This window comes from Myotis lucifugus, unplaced genomic scaffold, assembly GCF_000147115.1.
Source record: "Myotis lucifugus unplaced genomic scaffold, Myoluc2.0 scaffold_380, whole genome shotgun sequence".
NCBI lineage: Eukaryota > Metazoa > Chordata > Mammalia > Chiroptera > Vespertilionidae > Myotis > Myotis lucifugus.
Genome location: NW_005871428.1, coordinates 856,332 through 871,702, shown reverse-complemented (window position 1 = coordinate 871,702; position 15,371 = coordinate 856,332). Strand labels below are relative to the sequence as shown.

Genomic DNA, 15,371 nt, shown 5'->3' with positions numbered 1-15,371 from the left:
GAATTATCACCACCACCCCACCACCCCCATTCCATGTGCAAAGCTAACAATGACTAGTCACGCCTTTCTTATGCAGCATCACTGACACTCACTTTGCTGCTTTTCCTGTCATTTTTTTTAAATTTATTTCTTTATTGATTTCAGAGAGGAAGGGAAAGGGAGAGAGAGATAGAAACATCAATGATGAGAGAGAATCATTGATCGGCTGCCTCCTGCACACCCCCTACTGGGGATCAAGCCCGCAACCCAGGCATGTGCGCTTGGCTAGAACCGAACCTGGGACCCTTCAGTCCTCAGGCTGACGCTCTATCCACTGAGCCAAGCCAGCCAGGGCTTTTCCTGTCATTTTTAAGGACCACTGTGCTTATGTGGAGTCCAACCAAATAATCTTCCCATTTAAAGTTTCTTAATTTATCATATTTTAAAAGTCCCCTTTGTCATGTAAAGTGATTATATGCAGAAATTCTAGGAATTGGTGCTTGGAAATCTTTAGGGTGGATCAGTTTTGTACTTACCACAGTCAGGAGAAATGAAGAGTTAGAAACAAAAGGTATGCTGATTTTGCCTTTTATCTTTACTTATATAATTATCCTTACTGATGTTCTTTTTGCCTGTGGATTGGATTTTCTGCCTAGTGTCCTTGCATTACAGCCTGAAGGGCTTCTTTTATATTTCTTGTAAGGCAAGTCTGGTTGTAATGAATTCTCTGTGCTTGTTTATCTTGGAATGTCTTAATATTGGCTTCAGTTTTGCAGGATGGTGTTGCTGTATACAGAATTCTTGTTTCACAGTCTTTTTCTTTAGCACTTCAGATGTCATTTTCTTGCCTTCTGGTCTCCTAGGTTACAGTGAGAAATCAGTTGAGTATCTCTTGTACATGATGAGTTTCTTCTCTGTTGCTGCTCTTAAGATTCTGTCTTTCAACAGTGTGATTATGACATTTCTAGGTGTGAATCACTTTGATTTTTTTTCCTACTTGGAATTTGTTGAGTCTTTGGGATGTACACATTGTTTTAATAAAATTTGGAGGTTTTGGCTCTTAAAATACTATATCTGCCCCCTTCTTTTCCTCCTCTCCTTCTGGGATTCCTATTATGCATTTGTTGGCATGCTTGATGGTTTTAATTATTGTACTTTCTAACTCCAAAATTTCTATCTGGTTCCTTTGTATAATTTTTGTTTCTTTGTTGATATTCTGTTTGCTGAGAAATCATTCTCAGACATCCTTAGCTCCTTAGACATGGCTTCCTTAGTTCTTTGAACATATTTAAAATAGTTGATTTAATGTCTTTGTTTTGTTAGTCTAATCTAACTTAGGTTTCCTAAGGGTCATTTTCTGTTGATGTCTTTTTTTCCTGTATATGGAACCATGCTGTCCAATTTGTTCCTTAGCTTTTCTTTTAAAGAACTTTATTTTTCTTAACTATTCATTTGCCCACAACTGTTTTCCCCTTTCTCAGACAGTTAAAATATTGCACTAATTGCCTAATTGAACACACCCTAAGCTTTTTGCATTGAAAGAGCTCTGAGTCAGGTTAAATAGACAGCCTTTCAAGTGGTGCTCACCATCCAACCACTAGAGAGGTCACATAATGACAGTTGGGGGAGAATCGGACTTTGAAGGCACTCCTCCCCATTCTGTCCTCTCCTGTGGCTTACAGGCGGACTGAGGGCTGCCGGTGTACATTGCTACTTTGGCGCTGGAGTAGAGGGCAGGGAGATAGGAGTAGGGAGGGTCAGAACACCACAAGGTGGTCTCTTGCATGTTCGCTCTGAAGGAGGGAGGGAGGGAGGGAGGGAGGGAGGGAGAGAGAGAGAGAGAGAGAGAGAGAGAGAGAGAGAGAGAGAAGAGAGAGATTTGTTGTTCCATTTATTTATTTGTTCACTGATTGTTTCTTGTATGTGTCCTGACCAGGGACCAAACCCTCAACCTTGATGCCTCAGAACGATGCTCCAACACACTGAGCTATCCAGCCAGCGCCTTCTCTCTCTTTTTATTAAGATACTTGATTGCTGCCTAGATTGCTGCAAGCCTTTGGTTAATTTCAGAGTTCTGAAACATCCTGACAATGTTTTCTTTTACACAAGAGAGAATTTTTGTAGGTCTTTACTGTGTTTGTGGATGTCCTCGCTTTTTGGTTCTCTTCGTCTCTAAGCATGACCCATTTTACTCATCTTCATGCCTGCCATTGTCCTGTAGGAATTTGAGTTTATTAGATTATCTCTTTAAGATAATTTTTGATTCTCAAAAACTCTGGGTTTTGTTTTTAGCTTAAAAAGCCAGGAGCCTGAAAAACACTGAGTTAAACTTAATTTAAAATAATAATGATTTTTTGTTCTCAATAATTGAGTGTCTAGGAAAAATAAAAAACCTTGTTCTCAGCAAAATGTATAAAGTATTAATATTGTATGTTTCTCATTAGTGGTTTTAATACTGGTATTTTTGTGTATGTGTGTCTGCCTCTTCTGTTTCTTATTATTAATGTTTGTCTTTTACCTCCTAAGGCAATAAAGAATTCTGATGGGAGAACCATTTCCCTAATTTTCAGATTGTTGAGCTGGTTGTCATGATGGGTAAGTTCAAACTAAAGAATTTTTTGTCTACAACTGAAGGCTAAAATAGGGGAGAAATTTTTTTTGTTTCTGTATTCATGATAAACTTGTAGCCACTATGGAAAACAATATGGAGGTTTCTCTCTGTAACCATGAGTGCAGTGCCATCGTGTGGTCCAAATTCTCCAGTTTTGTCAGCTTTAAATTGGATATCCTTTTTCTGAACTCCTATTAACTTTTCATTTTGGTTGGTCATACTTGCAATCTGGGCTGTGTGTTAATCAAATTGATTTCTACCTTCTCAAATAATACTGTACTATAGAAAACAACAAAACAAAGAACAGCCATTGCTTAAGAACATATACCAAAGTAGTCATAGAAAAACATGAATATTTTAAAGTATGATTCACAGATATTTGAATTTTTTATTGAGGATATTCTCCTATAATTATTTTAAATATAATGAATAAGCATATAAGGTATCTAATTAAACATGCCTAATAAAATATTTTACTTGAAATGATTTCCCAAATATATTCTGGTTTTGTGCTCAACTAAATGTCCTTTCAACATGTGTCAGAAACACACTGCTTCGTCTGTGTGACTGTCGGTCAACCGTGGGGCCCTCTGGCTATCCTTACTGCCTATTGATCAACTCATGATCTTTATGATAGTTACAGCCTGTCTTAATCTGTCTAGTACTGATCACCACCACAGAGGTTCTTGAGGAAAACAGTCTAAGAATTGTTAGAAAAGTGCTCGTGGTGTATTTCTGCTCACACTTTGCTTGATCCTTTGTGGATTTGTTAGCTTACATCTTGTCAGCTTCCTCAAAGTAAGTTGCCTATCAGGTATTTATCTACCATGTGATACTTCTTCAAGCCAGAAAAAGAAGGAACTCAATTAAGTTGCTCTTTATTAGTATGTCATCTCTCTAAGACAGCGTTTCTCAACCTCTGGGTCGCAACCCCTTTGGGGTTGGAACGACCCTTTCACAGGGGTCGCCTAAGACCATCGCAAAACACATATATAATTACAGATTGTTTTTGTGGTTAATCACTATGCTTTAATTATGTTCAATTTGTAACAATGAAAATACATCCTGCATATCAGATATTTACATTACAATTCATAACAGTAGCAAAATTACAGTTATGAATTAGCAACGAAAATAATATTATGGTTTGGGGTCACCACAACATGAGGAACTGTATTAAAGGGTCACGGCATTAGGAAGGTTGAGAACCACTGCTCTAAGAAGTTACTTATATTCAAATAGCCCTCTTTATTTTTGTACACGTATGATAGAAAACAGTACTTTTTAAAAAACAAAACCAGGAAATTAGTGTATGTAAGTGTGATAAGAGATTTAAGCCAAAGCCTCCCCAGTCACTTGTTTATTTTGGTATTATGATATGAAACATGTAAAAATACCTAAATTCAAGTGTTTAAGTTTTTTTTAATGAAGAAAGTAATTAAAACATAGATATGTTTAAGTATTAGAATTCCCCTCACCCAGTACAGAATTAAGGATCTTACCTTTCTCAAGAAGCTTATATCATATAATTTCATTTCAGTTGAGATCATTCTCAGCTAATATTTTTCTAAGGAAAGATTTATTTTTATCAATAAATGACATAGTCTGACTTGGACCTATGGACAGTACACATGTTGTGATTATATTATACCCATGGGCTCAGTTACTCTTGGGCTAAGCTAACATTTTGATGAGATTTTATTTTACAAAGGTTACTTATAAAATTTTCTCTAAACCTGGAATTTATTAATAAAACCCTTGGAGCCATTAATTTTCATTTTAATGTGCAAATATTTTCACTACAAAACAATATATTGAATGTTACAAAAATTAACGCATTAGAGAAGTCAGGTATTTGTGTGTTTGAAAGACGATGAAGCCATTGAATTAGCACATTCATTTAAACGATTTTTCATTACAAGATAAAGCATGTTTTATTATTACTATTTTGGAACATAAATTATTACTCACCAAAATGGTTACTTTTTAAAAAATATATTTGTATTGATTTCAGAGAGAAAGGGAGAGATAGAAACATCAATGATGAAAGAGAATCATAGATTGGCTGCCTCTTGCATGCTCCCTAATAGGAATTGAGCCCGCAACCCAGGCATGTGCCCTGACTGGGAATCCAACTGTGACCTCCTGGTTCACAGGTCAACGCTCAACCACTGAGCCACACTGGCCGGGCCAAAATGGTTACATTTTAAAATGTAAGCTGTAAAGTCTCTCAATTACTTTTTTTTTTTAACCAATTGTTGGTTATTATTAGTGGAATTGATTTACTAGTGAAAATCAATTATATTGTCCCTGAAGTTTTCCAGAGTATATAATTGGCATTACTAGGAGGCTCATGCTCATAGTCTTATGAAGAAATCTTTGATCTGTTTGGAAAAAAATTAAAAATTTATGGTTCATGATTCTTTCACTCAGTTTTATGGGTTTAGTGTTTTTTTCCCTTGGGAATGGATTTTTCTTGTATTGTTACCTTTTGAATTATTCCAGGTTGAGATCATTAAAGAGTCTTTAAATGTTTGTAGTCTTATTGAACCTTATGGAGAAGAAGTTCAAGAAAACACGTCATAAAATCAGTAGGCAAAGCTTTTGTTGTTTCTGACTTGAAGTCTGATGAAAGAGAAAAACTCTAAAAGGAATTCTGTACTTTGAACAGAAATGCTAAGTAATGATGGTATTTATAGAAAGTTATCCTCTCCCCCCCCCCCCCCCCCCGCCACTTGTTTTATTTAAGATTTTAGATGTCTTGTGATGTTTTGTTTAGGGGTCATAGAAAAGAACTTGTCATAATAAAGCTGTTTCGACCCATATTCTAGGATGTTACATCATTAGAAGAATCAGAATGACTTTATTTTGCCTGTAAAAATCTCATGTATGGACACCCAGTATGATGCTAGTGCTCATGTCCAGTGCTATTCTAACATTACTGCTCTTCAGTTTCTAAATGGAAATTTTATTTCACCAAAATAACAAGCATAGGCATTGAAAATGTTCTAGATTTTTGCATTAAATTTTATTATAAATTTTGTGTTTGATGTCAGTAGTAAATACATATTGAAATTACAAGTCTGACTATGTTATTTTAAAAATACCTAGATGATCAGCAAGCTTTGAACTCAATCATGCAAGATTTGGCTGTTCTTCATAAGGCCAGTCGACCAGCATTATCCTTACAAGAAAACAGAAAAACAAAATCTTTATCACCAAAAAAACAGGTATTTGTTTCAATAATATTTTAATAAATTTATATTGTTCTGTGAATTATTTTTCTTGAATATCTTGATCTTATAGAGGTTTTGCTTAAAGTATTTAGCTTTTATACTTTTGAATCAAATATTTTGTTAAACATTTTTTATAAGTGTGTGTTTAAAAAATGATAGAATTACATTTAATGTGGTAACTGCTCTCTGAAGTTGTTTCATCCATTCTTAAAGCACATAAGATAAGCAATTTTTTTAATTTAAAGTCATCTATTCTGTATATTTACAAATGAGGATCATTTTGATTCTTTTTGTTAATTCTCAACAGAGAATATTTTTTTCATTGCTTTTCAGAGAGTGGAAGGGAGGGAGAAAGGAGCGGGAGAGAGAGAGATTGATGTGAGAGAGACACATCCCCAGTTGCCTTTCGCATGTGCCCTGACCAGGGGGTGGGGATTGAACCCACAACCCAGCTATGTGCCCTTGACCAGGAATCGAATCCAAAACCCTTCGGTGCTGGGGCCAAGGCTCTAACCATTTAGCAACACCAGCCAGGGCCATTTTGATTCTTATAGATAAAATTTGTTTGGGATGTTGCCCTAAAAAATAGAAATACAGTATGCTAAATTTCCCTCTAACAGGATTAGCAAGTGTCTCATGCCCATGATGCCACATTAACAGATCCTGTTGATCTTCCCTCTTGACCCCAAATTCAGCAACATAATTCTCAACCTGGCTTTTTGGCAGACCCTATCAATTTATTGGAGTTGATACTGAAATGAAACCTTCCCCGTCAGCTCTGGTTTTTATTATTATTATTATTATTATTAGATTTTTAGACAGTAGAGGAAGGGCGTGGGATAGAGGGATAGAAACATTTATGAGAAAGGAACATCATCGATTGACTGCCTCCTGCATGGCCCCTCCTGGGGATTGAGCCTGCAAACGAGGTACATGCCCTTGACCAGAATCGAACCTGGGGCCCTTTAGTCTGCAGGCCAATGCTCTATCCACTGAGCCAAACCAGCTAGGGCCCCTCTGCTCTGTTTTAAATGCATGACTAAGGGAAAAAAAAGTTTTATTTGATTTCTGAAATGATTTATCATTTCATTACAGAATGATGTCCGAGTCAAATTTGAACATAGAGGAGAAAAAAGGTAAGGAAAGAAACATTACAATTCAGATTATCAACTTAATTAAATGCGTGTTCTAGTTAAAGCCATTAAAGGTTCTTCCTATATTTTAATGAAGGCTCGTGGCTTACAAATTGAGAATGGAATAGTCCTTGATAACGTGTAACATGTATTTAAACTTAAGATAGAAACTATCAAAATTCAGGCTAAACATTAGAAAGATAAATGTTTTTACTTTGCAATATTCGGATGTTAAGATCATTACATAATGCAGCCTTTGAATATTACCATTTTCTTTTATTTTTACTTACCATAATCATATTATCTCCTTATAAATCTCCTTATCATATTATACTCTACAGAATTATGTATGTGGACTTAACATTCACAATTTAAAAAATATATATTTTTTTTATTGATTTCAGAGAGAAAGGGAGAGGGACAGAGAGAGAGAGAGAGAAACATCAATGATGAGAGAGTACCATTGATCGCCTGCCTCCTGCACACCCCACCCTGGAGATCTAGCCTGCAACCCGATCATGTGCCCAAACTGGGAATCGAACCGTGACCTCTTGGTTCATAGGTCGACACTCAACCACTGAGCCACACCAGCTGGCAACATTCACAATTTTGATTATTCTCAACATACGACATGTACTTAAATAGTAACATTGAGGGAAATGAGTTGGAATGGTGGCTGTGAATTATTTAGGAGTGGGGTAAGCCTAGTCTTCTTCCGGGTCTGTATCTTCTTACAGTAGCAGAGGTGGGTGGTGATGGTTAACAACAGAATTATTAACAAGACTATTTGGAGTTGGAGAATATGGGATTTCATGTTTGTTATTCGTGTCTCATTAATTTAATGAAAGATCTATTCATTTTAAAGACTTTAAAAAGGCTCATAAATCATATAACCTGAGATGTAAAATGCTTTACACAGAGATATGGTTTTTAAAAATGCGATATGCTAGATATGCTCTATAAGTGTCGTCCATTCTGCTTTTTCTACTTACAGTTCTTTTATGGGTATTTTCAGTGTGTTTTTTTCCTTCGTGGGGCACTATTTATTGAGTGCTTGTTGTCTGCTGGGCCCTGAGGGACCAGTCAGTGAGCAGATGGTCCCTGCCTGACAGAGCTTACAGGCTAGTAGAGTGGTTTCCAGGCTTAGACGCATGTTCCCGGGAGCAGCACAGGCTAATCCATTGCGACATAGGAAGAAATACTAGAATTAATTTTTTTTAATTCCTTAAAAATATTTATATTTAAATGTTGAATTGATAAGGGTACGAGAAATCAAAATTTGAACCCCCAAAGAATGACTTTATTCTTTTTAACAGTTTTCTTCCATTTCATAGTATGGATATCACATAGTTAAGTTTAATTATTTTCTTCAGCGAACATTTTACATTTCCCTTTAATACTCATATAACAGTCTCAGTGCAAATTACAAACTGCAGAGCTTTGTGAGGATTTCCTGTTTGTAATTTGTATTAGAATAGAACAGACTTCAGAGTTTTTGAACTTTGTGTTGAGAATTAGTGCACTTGATCCAAAACAAGCCATTGTGGTGCTCATGTACAGTGGGCGTTTATATCTTTACTTAATTTCAGTTTATCCGAAAGGTAACTGTTGAGGCATGCTAACTCTTCCTCAGAAAATAAGATGTTTTAAAATTCCATTTACACAGAATCCTTCAGTTCCCCAGACCAGTTAGACTGGAACATCTGAGGTCGAAAGCTAAAACTGCCTTTGGACAGTCCATGGAGCTCCATTACACCAATAACGAGGTAAATGGAAAGTTTCACTTTAAGTTGTTCTTGTTTTGGAAAGTAGTGTATTCATTTCAGAGATTGTTTTAGGACTGTTGTGTTTTTATTCAGGGATTGATGCAGATATGGTATGTTAGAGGAATGATAGAGCACAAATTTGTAAATTTAATTAAAATGGATTTTTCCATTGTCAAAAATATTAAAAGGTACTACTGTGAGAATAATAGAATGAGAATCTATTAAAGGAGGAAATATATATATATATATACATATATATATATTATTTAAACATTTGCTGCTTATTTATATTTTATTTTTACTCTGTGTACTTTATTGATAAATTATCTTTTCTCATGCTCTATACTTACTAAAGAGGCAGTAGAGCTTTGGTAGTGAGTTTAGTTAAAACTTACAGGATTATTTTCATGGTGGTTAAGACATGATTAGATCATGTTTACATTTGGGAGTGGTACATGATCTTAAGGGCTTGCTGTGGCCCTGAGGAGCTCTGTGTTCTGGGGAACCCCTTTTGAAACTTCTGTAAAATTTGGATTTGATTTGATGATCTCTGAGGTTTCTTTCAGGTCCTATGAAGAGATCTCAAGATCTTGAGACCTTAAAATTTTCAGGGACAATGTAGTTTACCGGTTAATTTGTACCTTTTTTGTTTGTTTGTTTACCCCCTCAGAAAATACTTGTTGAATTTGCCAGGCATAATGCTATGAGTTAGGAATTACAGCCCCTTATGGAATTTATAGACTTACAGTAAGAGAAGCAGACAGTTAATAAATGAACTGTTTAAATATATTAAGTTCTTTGAAGGGTATGCATAAAATATTGTGACAAAGAATAAAGGCAAGGGCAGTAGGTATTCTATTTAGATAGTACTAAGGAAGACCTGACTGAGGTGCTAATGTTTAATTACTGAAAATTGAGGTAGAAAAAGACAACCCTGCAAAGAGTTTGAGAGAAAGAACATTCTTGGTAGAGAAAGCAGTTTGTGAGCAGTGGGAGGCCCTAATATGGAAAAGACTTCTGTGCTCCAGTGATAGAAGTCCCAGTGGGAATGGAGTGACAGGGGAGGTGTTGGGTCCGAGTCCCTAGGCCAGGGACTGGACCTCCTTGGATGTCAGGTACCGGATGGAAAAGATATGAGCAGTCATAGGCGTATAAGAGACTTTATTGTAGACCCAGTAACCCTTGCTAATATAGTAGCAAACACAGGAGCCATTGCTAACAAAGTAGCCTGACCAAGCAGCCACACACCTACTGGTCAGTAATACATCTTCCCTATAACACAGCCCCGTACTGGCTGGTCAGAGCAACTTATATACAGCTTAAATAAGCTCAAACAAAAGAGGCTTTATGCCAAATAGTGACCTCAGTATTTGGGCTACAGGCAGGCACGCCTGCGTAGTGTATAGCTTGCTGCGTCCTTTTGCACCTGCTTATAGTAAGTTAGCCTTGAACACCCTGATTAGGATTCCCACGCTCAGAGTGGCCTTAAACATCCGGTTGTCTCGGGACAGGGTTCCTACAGGAAGCTTAGTAAAAATTAATTTTAGAAAACATATGAAACATTCTGCAAATAAAAACAATTGAAAATATGTTTTCAAATGAATTAATTTAAAGCAAAAGAATATGCTAATATGTTTCTAAAGAAACAACTGAAAACAAAGTATTTTGATTAAAAAATCCCTTTTCAAAGAAATAATATACCTGAACAAAATGATGAGTACTACAATATTGGAACACCTTAAATTTTTATTTTTCAGATACTTTTTGGCTTTTTATTAGCCATGAACACCTTGTTGCCTTGCCCTGTCTTGGCACTTATTTCTGTTTGTGCTGGCCTGATGTCCAGCTGCCAGCCCCTGGGACTGCGAGCTTTTCAGGGGCATGGCGATAGGTCTAGGCTGAAGTACGGGGACGGATGGGCAGTGGGGAGGGGCAGGCTCCACTTGCCCACAGTGATAACTTGCTGGATAATACACACCTTGTGGGTTTCCTTCTCTTTCTGGCCTTCCCCATTTCCCTGCAGTGTTTCCAAGTTCATCTTATTGTGTAAACAGCCTTTAACTTGAGTCTTTATCTCATGGTATGATTCTAGGGGAACCCAGATGCATCTTTGTTTTTGTTTGTTCTAAAATGGTTTCATGGGAAATTTTCAGATGTCAAGTACATTAAAACTACAATATTGTCTTGATCTACCAGGCAAGTAGGTCTATCAAGAAAAATGATGTTAGTTTGGCATTATTTTTTCATATTGTACCTGTTCTTGTTCCTAGAATTACTGTTTCTTTTCTGAGTTCTCCAAATTTGTTTATGTATAAATTTTTGTAGGGTTTTCTTGAGGACTGACATCAAGCTAATTGATCTGTTGTTTTAGGAACCCTCTTCCATGTTCTAAAAATAGAAAAACTTCCCCCCTTTCTGAAGGATTTTTGGGAGTGGTTCTGCCATTATCTCAGGGTGGAATGTGGTAGAGAAGGCATTAGGATGAGATTACATTGTTTAAAATTTTCTTGCAGCTCAGATTCTGTGAGAATCTGTGATTCTGTAATTAGCCATGTCATCATTTACATCATGACCAACTCAGTGCCCCTCCTTGAACATTGGGGGCACTAGGAAAGAACTTAAAAGGAATATTAGTTTTGTTGGCCTGTGGATAAGCAAAAACCCATTTATACGGTTGTTATTCCAGTTCTATAAATATTTTTTTTCTAGTGCAATATAAATTTTTTTTCCAAAAGGGCCATCTACACTAATAAAAGAGAAACATGGTAATTAGCGTACGACCGCTACCCTTTTCATTGGCTAATTAGCGAGATATGCAAATTAATCACCAGCCAAGATGGCGGTTAACTGCCAACAAAGATGGCGGTTAATTTGCATATGTAGGCACAATGCAGGGAGGCAAAAGGGAAAGCACGGAAGAAGCCCCCTGGCACTGACAGTGATCGGAAACCCGGGGGGAGCTAAGAGTGGGGGGCAGGGCAAAGGCGGCCCTGGGGGTCCTGTACAGCCATGATCGGAGAATCCTGCGCCTTTGCCGCACTGGCCAGTGATAGCGGGAAGTAGGGGTGGAGCCAGCGATGGGAGCTGGGCAGGGGCAGAGCCCACGATAGGGGGGTGGCTGCAGCCAGGCAGGGGCGGCTGCAGCTGGGGGTCCCCACTGCCCGGGCCTAACACCTTGGCCAGAGGCGTAAGGCCCGGGCAGGGGCGGAGCCCATGATCGGGAGGCGGCTGCATCTGGGCAGGGGCGGCTGCAGCTGGGGGTCCCTGCAGCCCGGGCCTAACGCCTCAGCTAGAGGCGTTAGGCCTGGGCAGGGGCGGTGCCAGTGATCACGGGGCGTCTGCAGCTGGGAGGGTCCCCTGCCCAGGCCTAATGCCTCGGCCACAGGCGTTAGGCCTGGGAAGGGGTGGAGCAGGAGGTCCCTTGGAGAGCTGTGGGTCCCCTGCCCAGGCCTAATGCCTGGGTGAGAGGCATTAGGGCGGAGCCGTCAATCGCAGGGAACAGGGGCCGAGTTGGCAATAGTGGGGTGCTGGGGGTCCCTTGCCCAGGCCTAATGCCTTGGCCAGAGGTGTTAGGCCTGAGCATGGGCAGAGCCAGCGATCGTGAGCAGGGGCGGCGTGGGCGATCGTAGTAGGGAGCTGGGGGTTCCCTGCCCACCCTGATCCGGGACACCCTTCAGGGCAAACCAGCTGGCTCCCACCCGTGCACCAGGCTTCTATCCTATATAATAAAAGGGTAATGTGCACATGCAATTTTTTTTTCCAAATATATTTTATTGATTTTTTACAGAGAGGAAGGGAGAGGGATAGAGAGTTAGAAACATCGATGAGAAGGAAACTTCAATCAGCTGCCTCCTGCACACCCCCTACTGGGGATGTGTACACAACCAGAGTACATGCCCTTGACGAGAATCGAACCTGGGACCCTTCAGTCCGCAGGCCGACGCTCTATCCACTGAGCCAAACCCGTTAGGGCGGTAATGTGCAGATTGACCCTAACAGCAGAACGACTGGGAATGACTGGTCACTATGACACACACTGACCACCAGGGGGCAGATGCTCAATGCAGGAGCTGCCCCCTGGCAGTCAGTGCACTCCCACAGGGGGAGCTCTGCTCAGCCACAAGCCAGGCTGACGGCATCACAGCGGCGATGGTGGGAGCCTCTCCTGCCTCCTCAGCAGCTCTGTGGATGTTCAACTGCAGCTTCGGCCCGCTAGCAAGTGGACATCCCCCAAGGGATGTATCACTGCTAGCTTAGGCACAATCCCCTGGGGAGCAGGCCTAAGCCAGCAGGTGGACATCCCCCGAGGGGTCCCAGACTGCGAGAGGGCACAGGCTGGGCTGAGGGACCCCCGAGTGCACAAATTTTTGTGCACAGGGCCTCTAGTTATTCTATAAACTTCTAGCTTGCCAGAATCGAAACAACCAGTAACTTTAAGCCAATGATTGGATTTATTAGTTGGGCTCCTGAGTATGTCAAATGTGTCAGGTGTCTCTGTGTCTCTGTGTGCTCTTCCTTGGGGTAAATGTGGGGTGTGCATTGAAATAAAGTAAGTGGATATTCTGCCCTGGCCGGTTGGCTCAGTTGGTTGGAGCGTTGTCCTGTCCTGTACACCAAAAGGTTGGGGGTTCGATTGCTGGTTTGATCCCTGATCAGGACAGTACAGGAAGCAACCGATCAATGTTTCTCTCTCACATCAAGGTTTCTCTCTCCCCCCATTCCTCTCTCTCTGAAAATCAATAAAAATATATCCTTAGGTGAGGATTAAAAGAGGAGGAAAAAAAGAAAGCAAATGGATTTTTAAGATCATTTCCATTTGGAAACCTTTTTTATGGACTGTTTTCATGTTTCACTATGTAAAGTCAGGAAAATAATTCACTTCTTTCAAATTTAGTTTCTATTTAGTGGGTTTTTAAGCTCAGTTTTTAGTTTCCTTTCCAGAAGTGTTTAATATTAACACACAACTGGTTTATCAATAAGAAGCAAGAAGGAAATAGATTTCATAAATGAGCCTAAATTGAATTCATGAAGCAGGAAAATACTGGGTGATTTATTTAATATAATTTAGACAAGCAGAGACTTGTAAAATTTGTAACAGGTGGCCTTAGAACATACAAGGAACCCATCAGAACTACAGGCAGCAGTCCAGGCTGCACTCCAGGCACCCGCTCCAGAATGTCCACATCTCACGTTTGTAAACAGAGAAGAGCAAAATCACTTTCCTTAATATTTTGGTACTGTAATTTAAACCAGTGTTTTCCCTCAACGCAACAATATCATGGAGAAGTAAATAATTCCAATTATAATTAAATGTATAGTAAAAGTAAATATTCAGGTTTTCCCCTCAAATGAAAAATTGCCAAAACAATCTTCATCATTTCTTTAAAATGTTTTCTAGTGCTTAAAATATAATAAAAAAAGAATATTAAAGATAGGAACAAGATGTACCAATATGGTTCATAATTGATAGATAATAAAAATAATTTAAGGAGATTAGGCTTGTTCTATAATACCAAACAGTTAATTTTTTTTTATTATTAGAAAAAAATTTCTCATAGAAAAAAAGGGTCAGGCTAGTTGATAAGTTGTAATGTATAAAATTAGCTACACACAGAAATTGGGAATATAATTTCAAGCACAGATTAAGTAAACATAAACAGATTGTATGATGGAATTTCTTTTCTTTTTAAAAAAATATTTTTATTGATTTTGGAGAGGAAGGGAGAGGGAGAGAGAGAGATAGAAACATCAGTGATGAGAGAAAATCATCGATTGGCTGCCTCCTGCACGGTCCCCCACTGGGGATTGAGCCCGCAAGTCAGGCATGAGCCCTGACTGGGAGTGGAACCATGACTTCCTGGTTCATAGGTTGACGCTCAACCACTGAGCCATGCTGGCCTGGTGAATTCTTTCTTATTAGTCCAGTGAGTCCTCACTTAATAGCATCGACAGGTTCTGTGACTTTAAGCAAAACAACTTATAATGAAACCAGTTTTACCACAGGCTAATTGATATAAACAAGAGTTACATTCCTGCACATCAGGACCTGTGTATTTGTGTCTGGCAGCCTTTCTTAAAACAAGGAATTTTTTTCATAAATCTGTAGAGAATGAATGCACACCATATCAGCTAGTGGGTTTGGGTGCAGATGAAGCTTTCATTCTGTGATACTTATTAAACAACACTTAGCAAGTGTTTGCTCTCTTCTGTGTGCTCCATGTTAACTGGCGGTGTGTGTGTTTGTGGGGGGAGGGGGCGGAGCGGCATCCTTGTCTTCAAGGAATTTATACTGTACTAGAGGCCCGGTGCACGAAATTCATGCATAGGTAGGGTCCCTAGGCCTGGCCAGCAATCAGGGCCGATCTGTGGGGTGACTGGCGGGGCGATCGGGGCGGGCCGCCGCTAGCACCTGCCTTAGAGGTGACGGGCAGGGCGATCGGAGGGCAGTGCCAGCCTGCTTGCCGGCTGGCCCCACCCCCTGATCGTCCTGCTGCTGCCACAGGTCTCCCCCCACAGGTGGGGCAATCGGGGGGGCGGTGCCAACCTGCTTGCCGGCCGGCCCCCGCCCACTCGCCAGCTGGCCCTGTCCCCTGCCGCCGCCGCCTTTCCCCCTCTGCGGATTGACCAGTGGTGCAATTCGGCGGGG

General features: G+C 39.7%; 1 protein-coding gene across 4 annotated transcripts in view; it reads left to right on the top strand.

Moving 5' to 3' along the window:
• The first annotated feature begins 2,505 nt into the window (after nucleotides 1-2,505).
• MAP3K2 (mitogen-activated protein kinase kinase kinase 2) overlaps nucleotides 2,506-15,371 on the top strand; it is a 46,294-nt gene continuing 33,428 nt past the window's right edge. The window contains exons 1-4 of one of the 4 annotated variants that reach the window (XM_006101706.2): nucleotides 2,506-2,574; nucleotides 5,702-5,820; nucleotides 6,922-6,962; nucleotides 8,626-8,725. In XM_006101706.2, the coding sequence (XP_006101768.1) occupies nucleotides 2,568-2,574; nucleotides 5,702-5,820; nucleotides 6,922-6,962; nucleotides 8,626-8,725 (267 nt within the window). In that variant the 5' untranslated portion in view covers nucleotides 2,506-2,567. Of the gene's footprint in view, nucleotides 2,575-5,701; nucleotides 5,821-6,917; nucleotides 6,963-8,623; nucleotides 8,726-15,371 lie in introns of those variants that run through there. The other 3 variants (XM_023765139.1, XM_023765140.1, XM_023765141.1) reach the window with 3 other exon arrangements.